General features: G+C 45.0%; 1 protein-coding gene across 1 annotated transcript in view; it reads left to right on the top strand.

The window, feature by feature from the left end:
* The window catches only part of LOC138657394 (catenin alpha-2-like), an 805,109-nt gene that overhangs the window by 275,774 nt on the left and 511,494 nt on the right, over window positions 1–17,841 (top strand). The window contains exon 2 of the mRNA XM_069745156.1: window positions 14,077–14,182. Coding sequence (XP_069601257.1) covers window positions 14,081–14,182 — 102 coding nt within the window. The 5' untranslated portion in view covers window positions 14,077–14,080. The remainder of the gene's footprint in view (window positions 1–14,076; window positions 14,183–17,841) is intronic.

Raw genomic sequence — 17,841 nt, forward strand, 5'->3', positions numbered from 1 at the left:
GGAAACACGAACAATCCGCTGCTAGTTCCATAGAACTTTACAAGGAGCAACTGTCATTTCCTTGGAAACACGAACAATCCGCTGCTAGTTCCATAGAACTTTACAAGGAGCAACTGTCATTTCCTTGGAAACACGAACAATCCGCTGCTAGTTCCATAGAACTTTACAAGGAGCAACTGTCATTTCCTTGGAAACACGAACAATCCGCTGCTAGTTCCATAGAACTTTACAAGCACCAACTGTTATTTCCTTGGAAACACGAACATTCCGTGCTAGTTCCATAGAACTTTACAAGAAGTAACTGTCATTTCCTTGTAAACAGGAATATTCCGCTGCTAGTTCCATAGAACTTTACGAGCACCAACTGTCATTTCATTGGAAACACGAACAATCCGCTGCTAGTTCCATAGAACTTTACAAGAAGTAACTGTCATTTCCTTGTAAACAGGAATATTCCGCTGCTAGTTCCATAGAACTTTACGAGCACCAACTGTCATTTCATTGGAAACACGAACAATCCGCTGCTAGTTCCATAGAACTTTACAAGGACCAACTGTCATTTCATTGTAAACAGGAACATTCCACTGCTAGTTCCATAGAACTTTACGAGCACCAACTGTCATTTCCTTGGAAACACGAACAATCCGCTGCTAGTTCCATAGAACTTTACAAGGAGCAACTGTCATTTCCTTGTAAACAGGAACATTCCACTGCTGGTTCCATAGAACTTTACAAGGACCAACTGTCATTTCCTTGAAAACACGAACAATCCGCTGCTAGTTCCATAGAACTTTACGAGCACCAACTGTCATTTCCTTGAAAACACGAACAATCCGCTGCTAGTTCCATAGAACTTTACAAGGAGCAACTGTCATTTCCTTGAAAACATGAACAATCCGCTGCTAGTTCCATAGAACTTTACGAGCACCAACTGTCATTTCATTGGAAACACGAACAATCCGCTGCTAGTTCCATAGAACTTTACGAGCACCAATTGTCATATCCTTGGAAACACGAACATTCTGTGCTAGTTCCATAGAACTTTACAAAGACCAACTGTCATTATCTTGGAAACACGAACAATCCGCTGCTAGTTCCATAGAACTTTACGAGCACCAACTGTCATTTCCTTGTAAACACGAACAATCCGCTGCTAGTTCCATAGAACTTTACGAGCACCAACTGTCATTTCCTTGGAAACACGAACATTCCACTGCTAGTTCCATAGAACTTTACAAGGACCAACTGTCATTTCCTTGGAAACATGAACATTCCGTGCTAGTTCCATAGAACTTTACAAGGACCAACTGTCATTTCCTTGGAAACACGAACATTCCGTGCTAGTTCCATAGAACTTTACAAGGACCAACTGTCATTTCCTTGGAAACACAAACATTCTGTGCTAGTTCCATAGAACTTTACAAGGACCAACTGTCATTTCCTTGGAAACACGAACATTCCGTGCTAGTTCCATAGATCTTTACAAGGACCAACTGTCATTTCCTTGGAAACACAAACATTCTGTGCTAGTTCCATAGAACTTTACAAAGACCAACTGTTATTTCCTTGGAAACACAAACATTCTGTGCTAGTTCCATAGAACTTTACAAGGACCAAATGTCATTTCCTTGGAAACACGAACATTCGATGCTAGTTCCATAGAACTTTACAAGGACCAACTGTCATTTCCTTGGAAACAGGAACATTCCGTGCTAGTTCCATAGAACTTTACAAGGACCAACTGTCATTTCCTTAGAAAGACGAACATTCCGTGCTAGTTCCATAGAACTTTACAAGGACCAACTGTCATTTCCTTGGAAACAAGAATATTCTGTGCTAGTTCCATAGAACTTTACAAGGACCTACTGTCATTTCCTTGGAGACAAGAATATTCTGTGCTAGTTCCATAGAACTTTACAAGGAGCAACTGTCATTATCTTGGAAACCCGAATATTCCGCCGCTAGTTCCATAGAACTTTACAAGGAGCAACTGTCATTTCCTTGGAAACACAAACATTCCGCTGCTAGTTACATAGAACTTTACGAGCACCAATTGTCATATCCTTGGAAACACGAACATTCCGTGCTAGTTCCATAGAACTTTACAAATACCAACTGTCATTTCCTTGGAAACACGAACATTCCGTGCTAGTTCCATAGAACTTTACGAGCACCAACTGTCATTTCCTTGTAAACACGAACAATCCGCTGCTAGTTCCATAGAACTTTACGAGCACCAACTGTCATTTCCTTGCAAACACAAACATTCCGTGCTAGTTCCATAGAACTTTACAAGGACCAACTGTTATTTCCTTGGAAACACGAACATTCCGTGCTAGTTCCATAGAACTTTACAAGGACCAACTGTCATTTCCTTGGAAACACAAACATTCCGCTGCTAGTTCCATAGAACTTTACAAGGACCAACTGTTATTTCCTTGGAAACACGAACATTCCGTGCTAGTTCCATAGAACTTTACAAGGACCAACTGTCATTTCCTTGGAAACACAAACATTCTGTGCTAGTTCCATAGAACTTTACAAAGACCAACTGTCATTTCCTTGGAAACACGAACATTCCGTGCTAGTTCCATAGAACTTTACAAGGACCAACTGTCATTTCCTTGGAAACACGAACAATCCGCTGCTAGTTCCATAGAACTTTACAAGGACCAACTGTCATTTCCTTGGAAAGACGAACATTCCGTGCTAGTTCCATAGAACTTTACAAGGACCAACTGTCATTTCCTTGGAAACAGGAACATTCCGTGCTAGTTCCATAGAACTTTACAAGGACCAACTGTCATTTCCTTGGAAAGACGAACATTCCGTGCTAGTTCCATAGAACTTTACAAGGACCAACTGTCATTTCCTTGGAAACAAGAATATTCTGTGCTAGTTCCATAGAACTTTACAAGGACCTACTGTCATTTCCTTGGAAACAAGAATATTCTGTGCTAGTTCCATAGAACTTTACAAGGAGCAACTGTCATTATCTTGGAAACCCGAATATTCCGCCGCTAGTTCCATAGAACTTTACAAGGACCAACTGTCATTTCCTTGGAAACACAAACATTCCGCTGCTAGTTACATAGAACTTTACAAGGACCGACTGTCATTTCCTTGCAAACACAAACATTCCGTGCTAGTTCCATAGAACTTTACAAATACCAACTGTCATTTCCTTGGAAACACGAACATTCCGTGCTAGTTCCATAGAACTTTACAAGGACCAACTGTCATTTCCTTGGAAAGACGAACATTCCGTGCTAGTTCCATAGAACTTTACAAGGACCAACTGTCATTTCCTTGGAAACAAGAATATTCTGTGCTAGTTCCATAGAACTTTACAAGGACCTACTGTCATTTCCTTGGAAACAAGAATATTCTGTGCTAGTTCCATAGAACTTTACAAGGAGCAACTGTCATTATCTTGGAAACCCGAATATTCCGCCGCTAGTTCCATAGAACTTTACAAGGACCAACTGTCATTTCCTTGGAAACACAAACATTCCGCTGCTAGTTACATAGAACTTTACAAGGACCGACTGTCATTTCCTTGCAAACACAAACATTCCGTGCTAGTTCCATAGAACTTTACAAATACCAACTGTCATTTCCTTGGAAAGACGAACATTCCGTGCTAGTTCCATAGAACTTTACAAGGACCAACTGTCATTTCCTTGGAAAGACGAACATTCCATGCTAGTTCCATAGAACTTTACGAGCACCAACTGTCATTTCCTAGGAAACACGAACATTCCGCTGCTAGTTCTATAGAACTTTACAAGGACCAACTGTCATTTCCTTGGAAACACGAACATTCCGTGCTAGTTCCATAGAACTTTACAAATACCAACTGTCATTTCCTTGGAAAGACGAACATTCCGTGCTAGTTCCATAGAACTTTACAAGGACCAACTGTTATTTCCTTGGAAACACGAACATTCCGTGCTAGTTCCATAGAACTTTACAAGGACCTACTGTCATTTCCTTGGAAAGACGAACATTCCGTGCTTGTTCCATAGAACTTTACAAGGACCAACTGTCATTTCCTTGGAAACACAAACATTCCGTGCTAGTTCCATAGAACTTTACGAGCACCAACTGTCATTTTCTTGGAAACACGAACATTCCGTGCTAGTTCCATAGAACTTTACAAGGACCAACTGTCATTATCTTGGAAACACGAACATTCCGCTGCTAGTTCCATAGAACTTTACAAGGACCAACTGTCATTATCTTGGAAACACAAACATTCCGTGCTAGTTCCATAGAACTTTACGAGCACCAACTGTCATTATCTTGGAAACACGAACATTCCGCTGCTAGTTCCATAGAACTTTACAAGGAGCAACTGTCATTTCCTTGGAAACACGAACATTCCACTGCTAGTTCCATAGAACTTTACGAGCACCAACTGTTATTTCCTTGGAAACACAAACATTCCGTGCTAGTTCCATAGAACTTTACAAGGAGCAACTGTCATTTCCTTGGAAACACAAACAGTCCGTGCTAGTTCCATAGAACTTTACGAGCACCAACTGTCATTTCCTTGGAAACACGAACATTCCGTGCTAGTTCCATAGAACTTTACAAGGACCAACTGTTATTTCCTTGGAAACACGAACATTCCGTGCTAGTTCCATAGAACTTTACAAGGAGCAACTGTCATTATCTTGGAAACACGAACATTCCGCTGCTAGTTCCATAGAACTTTACGAGCACCAACTGTTATTTCCTTGGAAACACGAACATTCCGTGCTAGTTCCATAGAACTTTACAAGGACCAACTGTCATTTCCTTGGAAAGACGAACATTCCGTGCTAGTTCCATAGAACTTTACAAGGAGCAACTGTCATTTCCTTGGAAACACAAACAGTCCGTGCTAGTTCCATAGAACTTTACGAGCACCAACTGTCATTTCCTTGGAAACACGAACATTCTGTGCTAGTTCCATAGAACTTTACGAGCACCAACTGTTATTTCCTTGGAAACACAAACATTCCGTGCTAGTTCCATAGAACTTTACGAGCACCAACTGTCATTTTCTTGGAAACACGAATATTCCGCCACTAGTTCCATAGAACTTTACGAGCACCAAACGGCATTTCCTATCTCAGTAATGGGAAAGTCTGTAATTACTGAATTGCGAGTTTTGACAATAAAACATCATTCCAGGAGGAGAAAGAAGCAAGTTTATCTGATAAGATAAATTACAAAGTTTCTTATTTTCATGCGCACTGTTGATTTATAAAGAAAATAAACCGATAGTTACTTTTTTTTAAAAAAAATGGCGACTTTTTAAATTTTTTTTGCAAGATTAGCTCTAAAGCTAGCCTACCGAAGACGGGGCCAACGGAATTATTGTTACTAAAGATAGAAAATGCTGTAAATGTTTGGGACGATTTCTGCACATTTATTACAATCTGCCATAGATTGGCGCTATAATAGGTGACATCATGTGACCGGTTGTATGTGGCACATCAGGAATAAGGAAAGAGCCGTCTTCCGCTACTTGAAATAACCAGTCAGATGCTGGAAGCGGAATGCGAATCCCTCGTCGTCCTCCGCCAAGGACTCGCCGCGTTCTCATCAGGAGACACATCGCCGTCAGGGCAGATCACTCTCCGCTCAGTTATGCTGACAGATCCATAAAGCATATTTCTTCCTGGTGACAAATGGACGTCTGCTGCATATAACAGTTTGTCTTTCGTGATTTATTTGCGACTCGTTTGCTGAAAGTTGCATTATGCTCTGTAGACAGAAGGGGGCGCTGCTTGGGAATGGATCATTAATTCGTTTAAAGTGTTTTCATATATAAAAGTTTGGGTCAAAATTACTGTCACGGTGAACAAGTTGAAGATGAAACGATCTCTAACAGGACTGAAGTTACAGAAGGACTTTTAGGGATGTATAGGGCAATCAACAGAGGAACATCAAATGTTTAGGTGGTCTGTATAAGAGGAGAAAGAAGTGGGTCCATATTGGGGTCCATAGAACGGTTAATCTCTAAGCCGCGCCACCTCTCTGAAATCCCTTCTTATAGCACTTATGGTAAGGGTTCTCATTAGGAAGCTGTCAGTGCCGCCCGCCCCTTTAAGCATGATACACAGTCTCATCTCTTTTGGTTGATTACAGGGTACGTGTGGTGACGGCAGTGGGACAATTTCTGAATTTTGCCTTTATAAATAGAGAAGCATATGGCGGTACGGCGAGCATATCGCCTGATCCAAATGGATAATTATGTTCCCCGCACCGGGCAATTAGGACAGAGAGCGACTCTGTGCTCGGAGAGGGGCGATTATCATCATTTTATGGATCAGGCGGCAGGTGGAGGGGACATGGAGGCGCCCACATTACCCAGGTCCCCCTGCTTTATGTGCTCCGTCCTGCACCCAGGGATGGGCTCAGGATCTGCAGTGACGCGGGTATAATTATCGGCTTCTGGTGATAAAGATCCATGCATGATCACATACAGCCCTGTCCTCACCAATATAATCAGAATGCTGAAATACTCAGTGCTGCTGTGGACCCTGCTTCTTCAGTCTGTGACCTCCCAGTTGCCCTCATTCCTGTCCCTGCTACTCCTCCTACATACAATTTGCTCTCACATTAGTAAGATTAGACAGGTCACCTGCCCCTACAAGATAGCCCCCTCCTGCTGCTGCCATCATTTCCACGCTGTGCTTAGATGCTGAATAGTGATGAGTGAGTATACTCGTTGCCCGGGTTTTCCCGAGAACGCTCGGGTGGTCTCCGAGTATTTATGACTGCTCGGAGATTTATTTTTTGTTGACTCAGATGAATGATTTACGGCTGCTAGCCAGCCTGAGTTCATGTGGGGGTTGCCTGGTTGCTAGGGAATCCCCACATGTAATCAAGCAGTCTAGTGGCCGCAAATCATCCAGCTGCTGCAAGGAAAACTATCTCCGAGCAGTCATAAATACTCGGAGACCACCTCGGGAAAACCAGAGAAACGAGCATATTCACTCATCATTAATGCTGAGCATTTTATCTCTACCAACTTGTGATTGGATGTTGAGCATTCTATCCCCACCCACCTATGATTGGTTACTGAGCATTCTATCCCCACCAACTTGTGATTTAATGTTGAGCATTTGATTCCCGCCCATTTATATTGGTTGCTGTGCAATCTATCCCCACCCACTTGTGATTGGATGCGGAACATTCTATCCCCACCCACTTGTGATTGGATGCGGAACATTCTATCCCCACCCACTTGTGATTGGATGCTGAGCATTCTATCCCCACCCACTTGTATTGGATGCAGACCATTCTATTCCGCCCACTTCTGATTTGATCTTGAGCATTTGATTCCTGCCCACTTATATTGGTTGCTGTGCATTCTATCACCGCCCACTTGTGTTTGGATGCTGAGCATTCTATCCCCACCCACTTGTATTGGTGTATTGAATGTTGAGAATTCTATCCCCGCCCACTTGTGGTTGGATGCAGACCATTCTATTCCGCACAGGTGATCTCCGAGTATTTATGACTGCTCGGAGATTAAATTTTCATCGCCTCAGCAGCATGATTTGCGGCTACTAGACTGCTTGATTACATGTGGGGATTCCCTAGCAACCAGGCAACCCCCACATGTACTCAGGCTGGCTAATAGCTGTAAATCATTCAGCTGAGGTGAGGAAAACTAAATCTCCGAACACTAACAAATACTTGGAGATCATCAGAGCGTGCTCGGGAAAACCGGAGCAAGGAGTATACTCACTAATGCTGAGCATTCTATCACAGCCCACTTGTGATTGGATGCTGAGCATTCTATCCCTGCACACTTGTGATTGGATGCTGAACATTTTATCCCTGCCCACTTGTGTTGGATGCTGAACATTCTATCCCCACACAATTGTGATTGGATGCTGAACATTCTATCCCTGCACACTTGTGATTGGATGCTGAGCATTCTATCCCTGCACACTTGTGATTGGATGCTGAGCATTCTATCCCTGCACACTTGTGATTGGATGCTGAGCATTCTATCCCCACCCACTTGTGATTGGATACTGAGCATTCTATCCTCACACACTTGTGATTGGATGCTGAACATTTTATCCCTGCCCACTTGTGTTGGATGCTGAACATTCTATCCCCGCACACTTGTGATTGGATGCTGAACATTCTATCCCCACCCACTTGTGGTTGGATGCTGAACATTTTATCCCCACCCACTTGTGATTGGATGCTGAGCATTCTATCCCCACCCACTTGTGATTGGATGCTGAACATTCTATCCCTGCACACTTGTGATTGGATGCTGAGCATTCTATCCCCTCCCACTTGTGATTGGATGCTGAAGATTCTATCCCTGCACACTTGTGATTGGATGCGGAACATTCTATCCCCACCCACTTGTGATTGGATGCTGAAGATTCTATCCCTGCACACTTGTGATTGGATGCGGAACATTCTATCCCCACCCACTTGTGATTGGATGCTGAAGATTCTATCCCTGCACACTTGTGATTGGATGCGGAACATTCTATCCCCACCCACTTGTGATTGGATGCTGAAGATTCTATCCCTGCACACTTGTGATTGGATGCTGAACATTCTATCCCCACCCACTTGTGATTGGATGCTGAACATTTTATCCCCACCCACTTGTGATTGGATGCTGAGCATTCTATCCCCACCCACTTGTGATTGGATGCTGAACATTCTATCCCTGCACACTTGTGATTGGATGCTGAGCATTCTATCCCCTCCCACTTGTGATTGGATGCTGAAGATTCTATCCCTGCACACTTGTGATTGGATGCGGAACATTCTATCCCCACCCACTTGTGATTGGATGCTGAAGATTCTATCCCTGCACACTTGTGATTGGATGCGGAACATTCTATCCCCACCCACTTGTGATTGGATGCTGAAGATTCTATCCCTGCACACTTGTGATTGGATGCGGAACATTCTATCCCCACCCACTTGTGATTGGATGCTGAAGATTCTATCCCTGCACACTTGTGATTGGATGCTGAACATTCTATCCCCACCTACTTGTGATTGGATGCTGAACATTTTATCCCCACCCACTTGTGATTGGATGCTGAGCATTCTATCCCCACCCACTTGTGATTGGATGCTGAACATTCTATCCCTGCACACTTGTGATTGGATGGTGAGCATTCTATCCCCTCCCACTTGTGATTGGATGCTGAAGATTCTATCCCTGCACACTTGTGATTGGATGCGGAACATTCTATCCCCACCCACTTGTGATTGGATGCTGAAGATTCTATCCCTGCACACTTGTGATTGGATGCGGAACATTCTATCCCCTCCCACTTGTGATTTGATGCTGAACATTGTATCCCTGCACACTTGTAATTGGATGCTGAAGATTCTATCCCTGCACACTTGTGATTGGATGCGGAACATTCTATCCCCTCCCACTTGTGATTGGAGGCTGAACATTCTATCCCTGCACACTTGTAATTGGATGCGGAACATTCTATCCCTGCACACTTGTGATTGGATGTGGAACATTCTATCCCCATCCACTTGTGATTGGATGCTGAACATTCTATCCCTGCACACTTGTGATTGGATGCGGAACATTCTATCCCTGCACACTTGTGATTGGATGCGGAACATTCTATCCCCGCCCACTTGTGATTGGATGCGGAACATTCTATCCCCGCCCACTTGTATTTGGATGCTGAGCATTCTATCCTCACACACTTGTGATTGGATGCTGAACATTCTATCCCTGCACACTTGTGATTGGATACTGAGCATTCTATCCTCATACACTTGTGATTGGATGCTGAACATTCTATCACTGCCCACTTGTGATTGGATGCTGAACATTCTATCCCTGCACACTTGTGATTGGATACTGAGCATTCTATCCTCATAAACTTGTGATTGGATGCTGAACATTCTATCACTGCCCACTTGTGATTGGATGCTGAACATTCTATCCCTGCACACTTGTGATTGGATGCGGAACATTCTATCCACGCCCACTTGTGATTGGATGCTGAACATTCTATCCCCGCCCACTTGTGATTGGATGCTGAACATTCTATCCCTGCACACTTGTGATTGGATGCTGAGCATTCTATCCTCATACACTTGTGATTGGATGCTGAACATTCTATCACTGCCCACTTGTGATTGGATGCTGAACATTCTATCCCTGCACACTTGTGATTGGATGCGGAACATTCTATCCACGCCCACTTGTGATTGGATGCTGAACATTCTATCCCCGCCCACTTTTGAGTGCTCTGAAGCTGCGATCTGTGCCATCATCTTCTGCAGAGATCGTCCTCGCTGAGCTGACTGCGGACAGGTTGTCCTTGCTGTGCAGTAACGCCCTGACCCGGAGGAGACAGCTCTGTTCTGCACGTCTTCTACATTTCTTCTCTAAAGTCCTGTTTATAATTCCTTCAGGGTCGACATTACCGTCTGTCTCCTCCGTAGTCTCGAAAACTCCTTGTAACTGCGGCTTCACTGACAGCCGGACAATTTGAGAGGCGAGTTCCCCAAATCAGTGGCGACACCTTCATTCCAGCACCGCTCCACCGGGGCCGAGCGGCTGTGATTGGATTCTGACGCGTCACCTTGTCACCACCGGTCTGGCAGTGTTCTACCGGCCGCGCGGTAGTAAAGATGCTTTACTTTAGAAACAGAAAAGTATAAAATCGTGATTCTAATTAAAACCGTAATTCATTTCCAATTCACGCGTGCATGAAACAGCGGATATGGGGCCTCATGCGGGACGTCACACAGCTCTGAGGAAAGGTTTGTGTCTGCCGGGGTCCTACTGTCATTTATCACCATGAATGCAGATACTACATGAAGCTCCAGGGCCCCAAACACAAAATTTATAGCAGGTCACAATCAAAGCAGACGATTGATCATAGCATCCCTGGTGGTCTAGAGCTATGAAAGGGCTAATAATAACATCCCGGGTGGTATAAGCCAGTGAAATAGCTAACCATAGCATCCATGGAGGTCTAGGGCAATAAAAAGGTTAGTATAACATCCCTGGTGGCCTAGGGCAGTGACACTGTTAGTTTATACATCCCTGGTGGTCTAGAGGAATGAAAGAGTTAATAATTACATCCCTGGTGCTCTAGGTTATTTAAGGTTAGAGTCATATTCATGATAGTCTAGGGCGATGCATGCTTTAATAATCACATCCCTGGTGGTCTAGATCAATAAAGGGTTAATAACAACATCCCTGGTGGTCTAGAGCAATGAAATGATTAATAATTAACATCCCTGGCGGTCTAGAGAAATGAAATGATTAATAATTAACATCCCTGGTGGTCTAGAGAAATGAAGGGATTAATAATAACATTCCTGGTGCTGTAGGCCAATGAAAGGGCTAGTAATAACATCCCTGGTGGTCTATGATGACATACCTGGTGAATGAATTAAAGGGGTTGTCTGATCTTTTGATGTAAAAGACTCTTGAATTTTCACAAAATGCACACCGCAGATTTTGAGGATTCTCCAGTGTCAGCGGTGAGAGTGGGCGGCTATGTGACTACAAGTGCGCGATTTCCGGCCAGCTCAGTACAAGTGTATGGATTGAGGAGTGACTGCAGACTTTTACCAAAAGACCAGACATCCCCTTTAACGATACCATCCCTGGTGGTCTAGCGTAATCACTGGAGCTCATGACTATATAGATTCCTGCTGAAGGAGTTAATGATAACAACCCTGGATGTCTGGGGCAATTAAACAGATAATTATATTATCCCTGGTGGTCTAGGGTGCTGTAGATGTGAATGATAAATACCTGGAGGTTTATAGCAGTAAAGAGATTACTGGTATCATAACTCGTCATCTGTTATAGTTAATGGGTGTTTTATTTTATACCTGGTGGGCTAGGGCAGTGAACGGGTAAATATTGCATCAGCTCTAGATGAAGAGGTTAAAAAATAAAATTATTTAATTTGGATATTGCAGTATAATTTATTAAAGACGTGTAGACTTGTGGATGCTAGGAGGGAAGTAGTAGACATGTTTAAAGAAATGACCTGTAGCCTCAATGGGCCCCTAACTATGGGCCCCTGACTATGGGCCCCTGACTATGGGCCTCTGACTATGGGCCCCTGACTATGGGCCCCTGACTATGGGCCAATGACTATGGGCCCTCTGACTATGGGCCTCTGACTATGGGCCCCTGACTATGGACCTGTGACTATGGGCCTCTGACTATGGGCCCCTGACTATGGGCCACTGACTATGGGCCCTCTGACTATGGGCCCTCTGACTATGGGCCTCTGACTGTGGGCCCCTGACTATGGGCCACTGACTATGGGCCTCTGACTATGGGCCCTCTGACTATGGGCCTCTGACTATAGGCCCTCTAACTATGGGCCCCTGACTATGGGCCTCTGACTATGGGCCTCTGACTATAGGCCCTCTAACTATGGGCCTCTGACTATGGGCCCCTAACTATGGGCCTCTGACTATGGGCCCCTAACTATGGGCCCCTGACTATGGACCTCTGACTATGGGCCTCTGACTATAGGCCCTCTAACTATGGGCCTCTGACTATGGGCCCCTAACTATGGGCCTCTGACTATGGGCCCCTAACTATGGGCCCCTGACTATGGACCTCTGACTATGGGCCTCTGACTATGGGCCCCTGACTATGGGCCACTGACTATGGGCCCTCTGACTATGGGCCCTCTGACTATGGGCCTCTGACTATGGGCCCTCTGACTATGGGCCTCTGACTATGGGCCTCTGATTATGGGCCCTCTGACTATGGGCCCCGACTATGGGCCTCTGACTATGGGCCCTCTGACTATGGGCCCCTGACTATGGGCCTCTGACTATGGGCCCCTAACTATGGGCCCCTAACTATGGACCTCTGACTATGGGCCTCTGACTATGGGCCCCTGACTATGGGCCACTGACTATGGGCCCTCTGACTATGGGCCCTCTGACTATGGGCCTCTGACTATGGGCCCTCTAACTATGGGCCCCTGACTATGGGCCTCTGATTATGGGCCCTCTGACTATGGGCCCCGACTATGGGCCTCTGACTATGGGCCCTCTGACTATGGGCCCCTAACTATGGGCCCCTGACTATGGGCCCCTGACTATGGGCCCTCTGACTATGGGCCTCTGACTATGGGCCACTGACTATGGGCCCCTGACTATGGGCCCCTGACTATGGGCCACTGACTATGGGCCCCTTACTATGGGCCCCTGACTATGGGCCTCTGACTATGGGCCACTGACTATGGGCCCCTGACTATGGGCCACTGACTATGGGCCTCTGACTATGGGTCTCTGACTATGGGCCCCTGACTATGGGCCCCTGACTATGGGCCCCTGACTATGGATCCCTGACTATGGGCCCCTGACTATGGGCCCCTGACTACGGGCCCCTGACTATGGGTCACTGACTATGGGCCCCTGACTATGGGCCCCTGACTATGGGTCACTGACTATGGGCCCCTGACTATGGGCCCCTGACTATGGGTCACTGACTATGGGCCTCTGCACAGGTTGCAAATTCCATGTACCTACCACTATCTTCTAGATTTTGTAAGTTTAATATTCAGTTTATTATAGATGAAATGTTCCCTTTATTGTATTGGGAAAAGTTCTGAAAACTTTGTAATTTCCTTTGTTTTCATCCGTCACATTGTTCGGATCTCTGCGTGCTGTCGGTGAATAGAGTCATTCTTGTCTCCATCCATAAAACCTAAGACTTCTTCTTCTCCAGCCTGTTCCTCTGTGGATGACACATTTTACCCCTAAACTGCTACATTGTAACAAAGCCCCAGCACAAGAGACAAGTCTGTGCCACTGAAGTGTTCCGCTCCCGGCTGATTTTCCAGACTGGATACAATTCTAACCAATGTTCCATTAATAGTCCTCATGTGATCAGAGTCACAAGGAGCGCGGGCGAAGGTTCTAGAACTTCTCCGTTATTTACAGAAAACGTCTCATTTCTGTGAAGTCAATCGGCCGATATCGCAGTCCGCTCAGTGATTGTCGCCCACATTTCAGCTTTTTAATGTTTTATGATATATGAACTTTCCCTTTATTCTTTTCCAGGAAAATGACATCTGCAACATCTCCAATAATTCTTAAATGGGACCCCAAAAGTCTAGAGATCCGAACCCTTACTGTGGAGAGCCTCCTGGAGCCACTCGTCACCCAGGTAAGAGCCTGTGCAGTCCAAAGACGGCCCCCTTTCCCACCAGGACCACTCTATACAAAGCTATGGCCCTATCTTTTCTGCTGGTTTATCCATCCATCCATCCATCCATCCATCTATCCAATGATGCCCCTCTTATCTACCAGGTCCACTCTATAAATGGCTATGGCCCTATCTTCTCTGCTGGTTCATCCTTCCATCCATCTATCTACCTAATGATGCCCCCCTACCCACAAGGACCACTCTATAAAGGGCTATGGCTTGATCTTCTCTGCTGGTTCATCAATCCATTCATCCATTCATCCATCCATCCATCCATCCAATGATGCCTCATTACCCATCAGCACCACTCTCTATAGAGCCATAGCTTGATCTTCTGCTCATTCCATCCATCCCTACAATGATGCTCCCCTTACCCATCAGGACCACTTTATATAGGGCCATTGGTTGATCTTCTGGTCATTCCATCCATCCCTCCAATGATGCCCAATTACCCACCAGGGCCACTCTTTATAGGGCCATGGCTTGATCTTCTTCTGCTCATTCCATCCATCCCTCCAATGATGTCCCCATTACCCACCAGGACCACTCTCTATAGGGCCATGGCTTGATCTTCTTCTGCTCATTCCATCCATCCCTCCAATGATGTCCCCATTACCCACCAGGACCACTCTCTATAGGGCCATGGCTTGATCTTCTTCTGCTCATTCCATCCATCCCTCCAATGATGCCCTATTACCCTCCAGGACCACTCTCTATAGGGCCAAGGCTTGATTTTCTTCTGCTCATTCCATCCATCCCTCCAATGATGCCCAATTACCCACCAGGGCCACTCTTTATAGGGCCATGGCTTGGTCTTCTTCTGGTCCATCCATCCATTCCTCCAATGAAGCTCCCCTTACCCTCCAGGACCACTCTATTTAGGGCCATGGCTTGATCGTCTTCTGGTCATTCCATCCATCCCTCCAATGATGTCCCACTTGCCCACCAGGATCTCTCCATATAGGGCCATGGCTTGATCTTCTCTGCTGGTCGATCCATCCATCCATGCCCTTGCTGTGCCATTGCCCCGACACGATGATTGTTATAAATGTGGTTGCTCCTGGCTTTAGCTTGCTTTTTTGGGGGTAAATCATGAGGCGACCATTGGACCCAGTAGTTTGGACTCTTGGTGGTGATTTGGTTCAGTATTTGTTTGGTTTTCTGTCCTTTCTTGCTTCAGTTTGTTAATGAGCATCGTGATATGTTGATATGTACGAATGCATGTAGGGGTCTCAGCTCCCGGACCCCTGCACACCCCCGCACTGGATCTCTCTGGGACGATGCCGCAGATACATTTTCTCTGTGTCTTCCTTCTCTTACTTTGGCTTTATGATCTGACACATTCGAGCTTCCATGATGTTTCGGAGCATTTTTTTTGGCTTCTGCCTCCTAATTGTACAATATTCCGCTTCTCTCCGCAGAGATGAATTTCACGGCAGATCATATGAATTGTGATTAGTCTCATCTGGTGCTGAATGAATTGCTGTTTCTCGGTGTCTGCCGGCTTTATTGTAGCATTGCTACCCGCGCCTTACAGGTTGCATTCGGCCAATGTGACGAGTAATGGCGCCTCCTCGCCGGGCACCGTTATATGGTGTCCGCCGCCATAAGTGAGCATAGCGTACCTTCCCAATCCAAGGAAAACTAGAGCGCCACCTGAAGCTTTTCTTTCACAATTACTGGGTGCACACGAGTTGGTCCACCACCATTTTTTCCCAAGTTCATCACATTTTCAAGATCTCTGCTTGCTGTCAAAGACCTGGAAAACAAAACTTGTACTTACCTAAAACTTCTTATATCTGGCGTGCTTAACACCATTATAAAGTCTAGACAATCCTGAGCTGAAAATATGTATTTTTTTCCCCGATAGTTCGTTACAATGTATCAGTGCAGGGGATAAGGCTTTGTAAATATTGCCCAATACAAGCTGACATACATCTTTTCTGCTCTATTTTCTCTTCTCTTCTTTCCCCTTTTCTCAGTGTGAAAGTTAGAAGAAAGTTAGAAGGCAATTGTCCACAGGTATCCATGATCACCACATTGTGGAGAGGGAAGAAAGCATGTACAGTTTCAGGGAGGGCAGAGCAAACAGACTGTAGATATGGAGGAAAGCATATATTAGAAAAATTAGTGTAGGATAGGAGCTAATACACATTATAGAAGAACATTACTGTGCCAAAATAACAGTGCCGTACTTTGGCCACATAATTCATCCATATAGTTGACTGCGTCAGAGTGTTTTACAGAGCTGCTACCATCACTCAATGCAAAAAATAATATACTTTGCAGAGATACACAACCTAAATACTGCCAGAGAGTGCACAATAATAAGGCTGCTATAAATAATATATTCTAATAACAGTAATATTTGAAACCTATGTTTCTATTTTTTTATGAAGGATAGCTAAGGACACCCTTGAGCAAAGTTTAATGTCTTTATAAGGTACATGTATACAATTCCTTGAGAAAGTTTTCATACCTTGTGAACCTTTCAACCATTTTGGATGGAGAAATCTGTGAACAACAATTTTCACTTCTAGCCTCAGATTTCCAATGGGATTTAGGTCTCGACTGATTACGGTTTGATCTAAATCTTCCATTGCAGCTCTGGCAGATGTTTAGGGTCATTGTCCTGCTAGAATTCTGGTGAACCTATATCTCGTCGCAAATCTTTTGCAGCCTCTAACAGGTTTTCCTCCAGAATTGCCCTGTATTTAGCTCCATCCATCTTCCCATTAGCTCCGACCAGCTTTCCTGCCCCTGCTGAAGAAAAGCCTCCCCACAGCATGATGTTGCCACCACCATGTGTGATGGTGGGGATGGTGTTTTCAGGGTGATATGCAGTGTTAGTTTTCCGCCAAACATGGCATATTTCTATTTTGGTGTCATCAAACCAGAGCACCTTTTTCCACAGTCTTCTACATTGCTTTTTGCAACCTGCAAGCAGGACTTCTCATGGTTTGCTTTTAAAAAGTGTTTTCTACTCGCGACTCTTCCATAAAAGCCAGATATGTGGAGTATATGACAAAGGCCCAGGCACCAGCAAAGGCAAAGCAGACAGCTGCTGGCTGATATTAATAGGCTAAAAAGGTCCATGGATTTTGGCGCCTTCTCAGCATGATAAATCCAGCTTACAGCTGTCTGCTTTCCCTCGGTTGGTTATAAAAAAAAAAAATAGTGGGAAACGCACGATGTTTTATTTTTAATTATTTATTTTGCAAAGTCAGGCCGGGTCACGTGCTGCGCCGGCCAATCACAGCCATGCCAATGCTTTACATGGCTGTGATGGGGCCGGAAGCCACCCCAACCTTAAAGCTTGTGAATCCTTTGTGAAGATCTTCATCAAATGCCACCATTTGACAAGTCAAAAGAGTTTTCCAGGACTAAGATACTGATGGCCTTTTCTAGATCATCAGATTATTGGGGATCCGACAACCAGTTTCCCCACCGATCATTTGTTGCTGAGTCCCACGACCCCCTGTGCTGAGCCAGGACACCATGCCTCTTTACTCTGTGTAGTGGCCATTCACAGGTACTGCAACTTAGTGTCCAGAGTCTAAACTGCAGTACCTAAGACCACCCACTACACAGAGGAGTGAGCGGCGGTCTTCTGATACTTG

Source organism: Ranitomeya imitator, chromosome 1 (assembly GCF_032444005.1).
Source record: "Ranitomeya imitator isolate aRanImi1 chromosome 1, aRanImi1.pri, whole genome shotgun sequence".
Classification (NCBI taxonomy): Eukaryota; Metazoa; Chordata; class Amphibia; order Anura; family Dendrobatidae; genus Ranitomeya; species Ranitomeya imitator.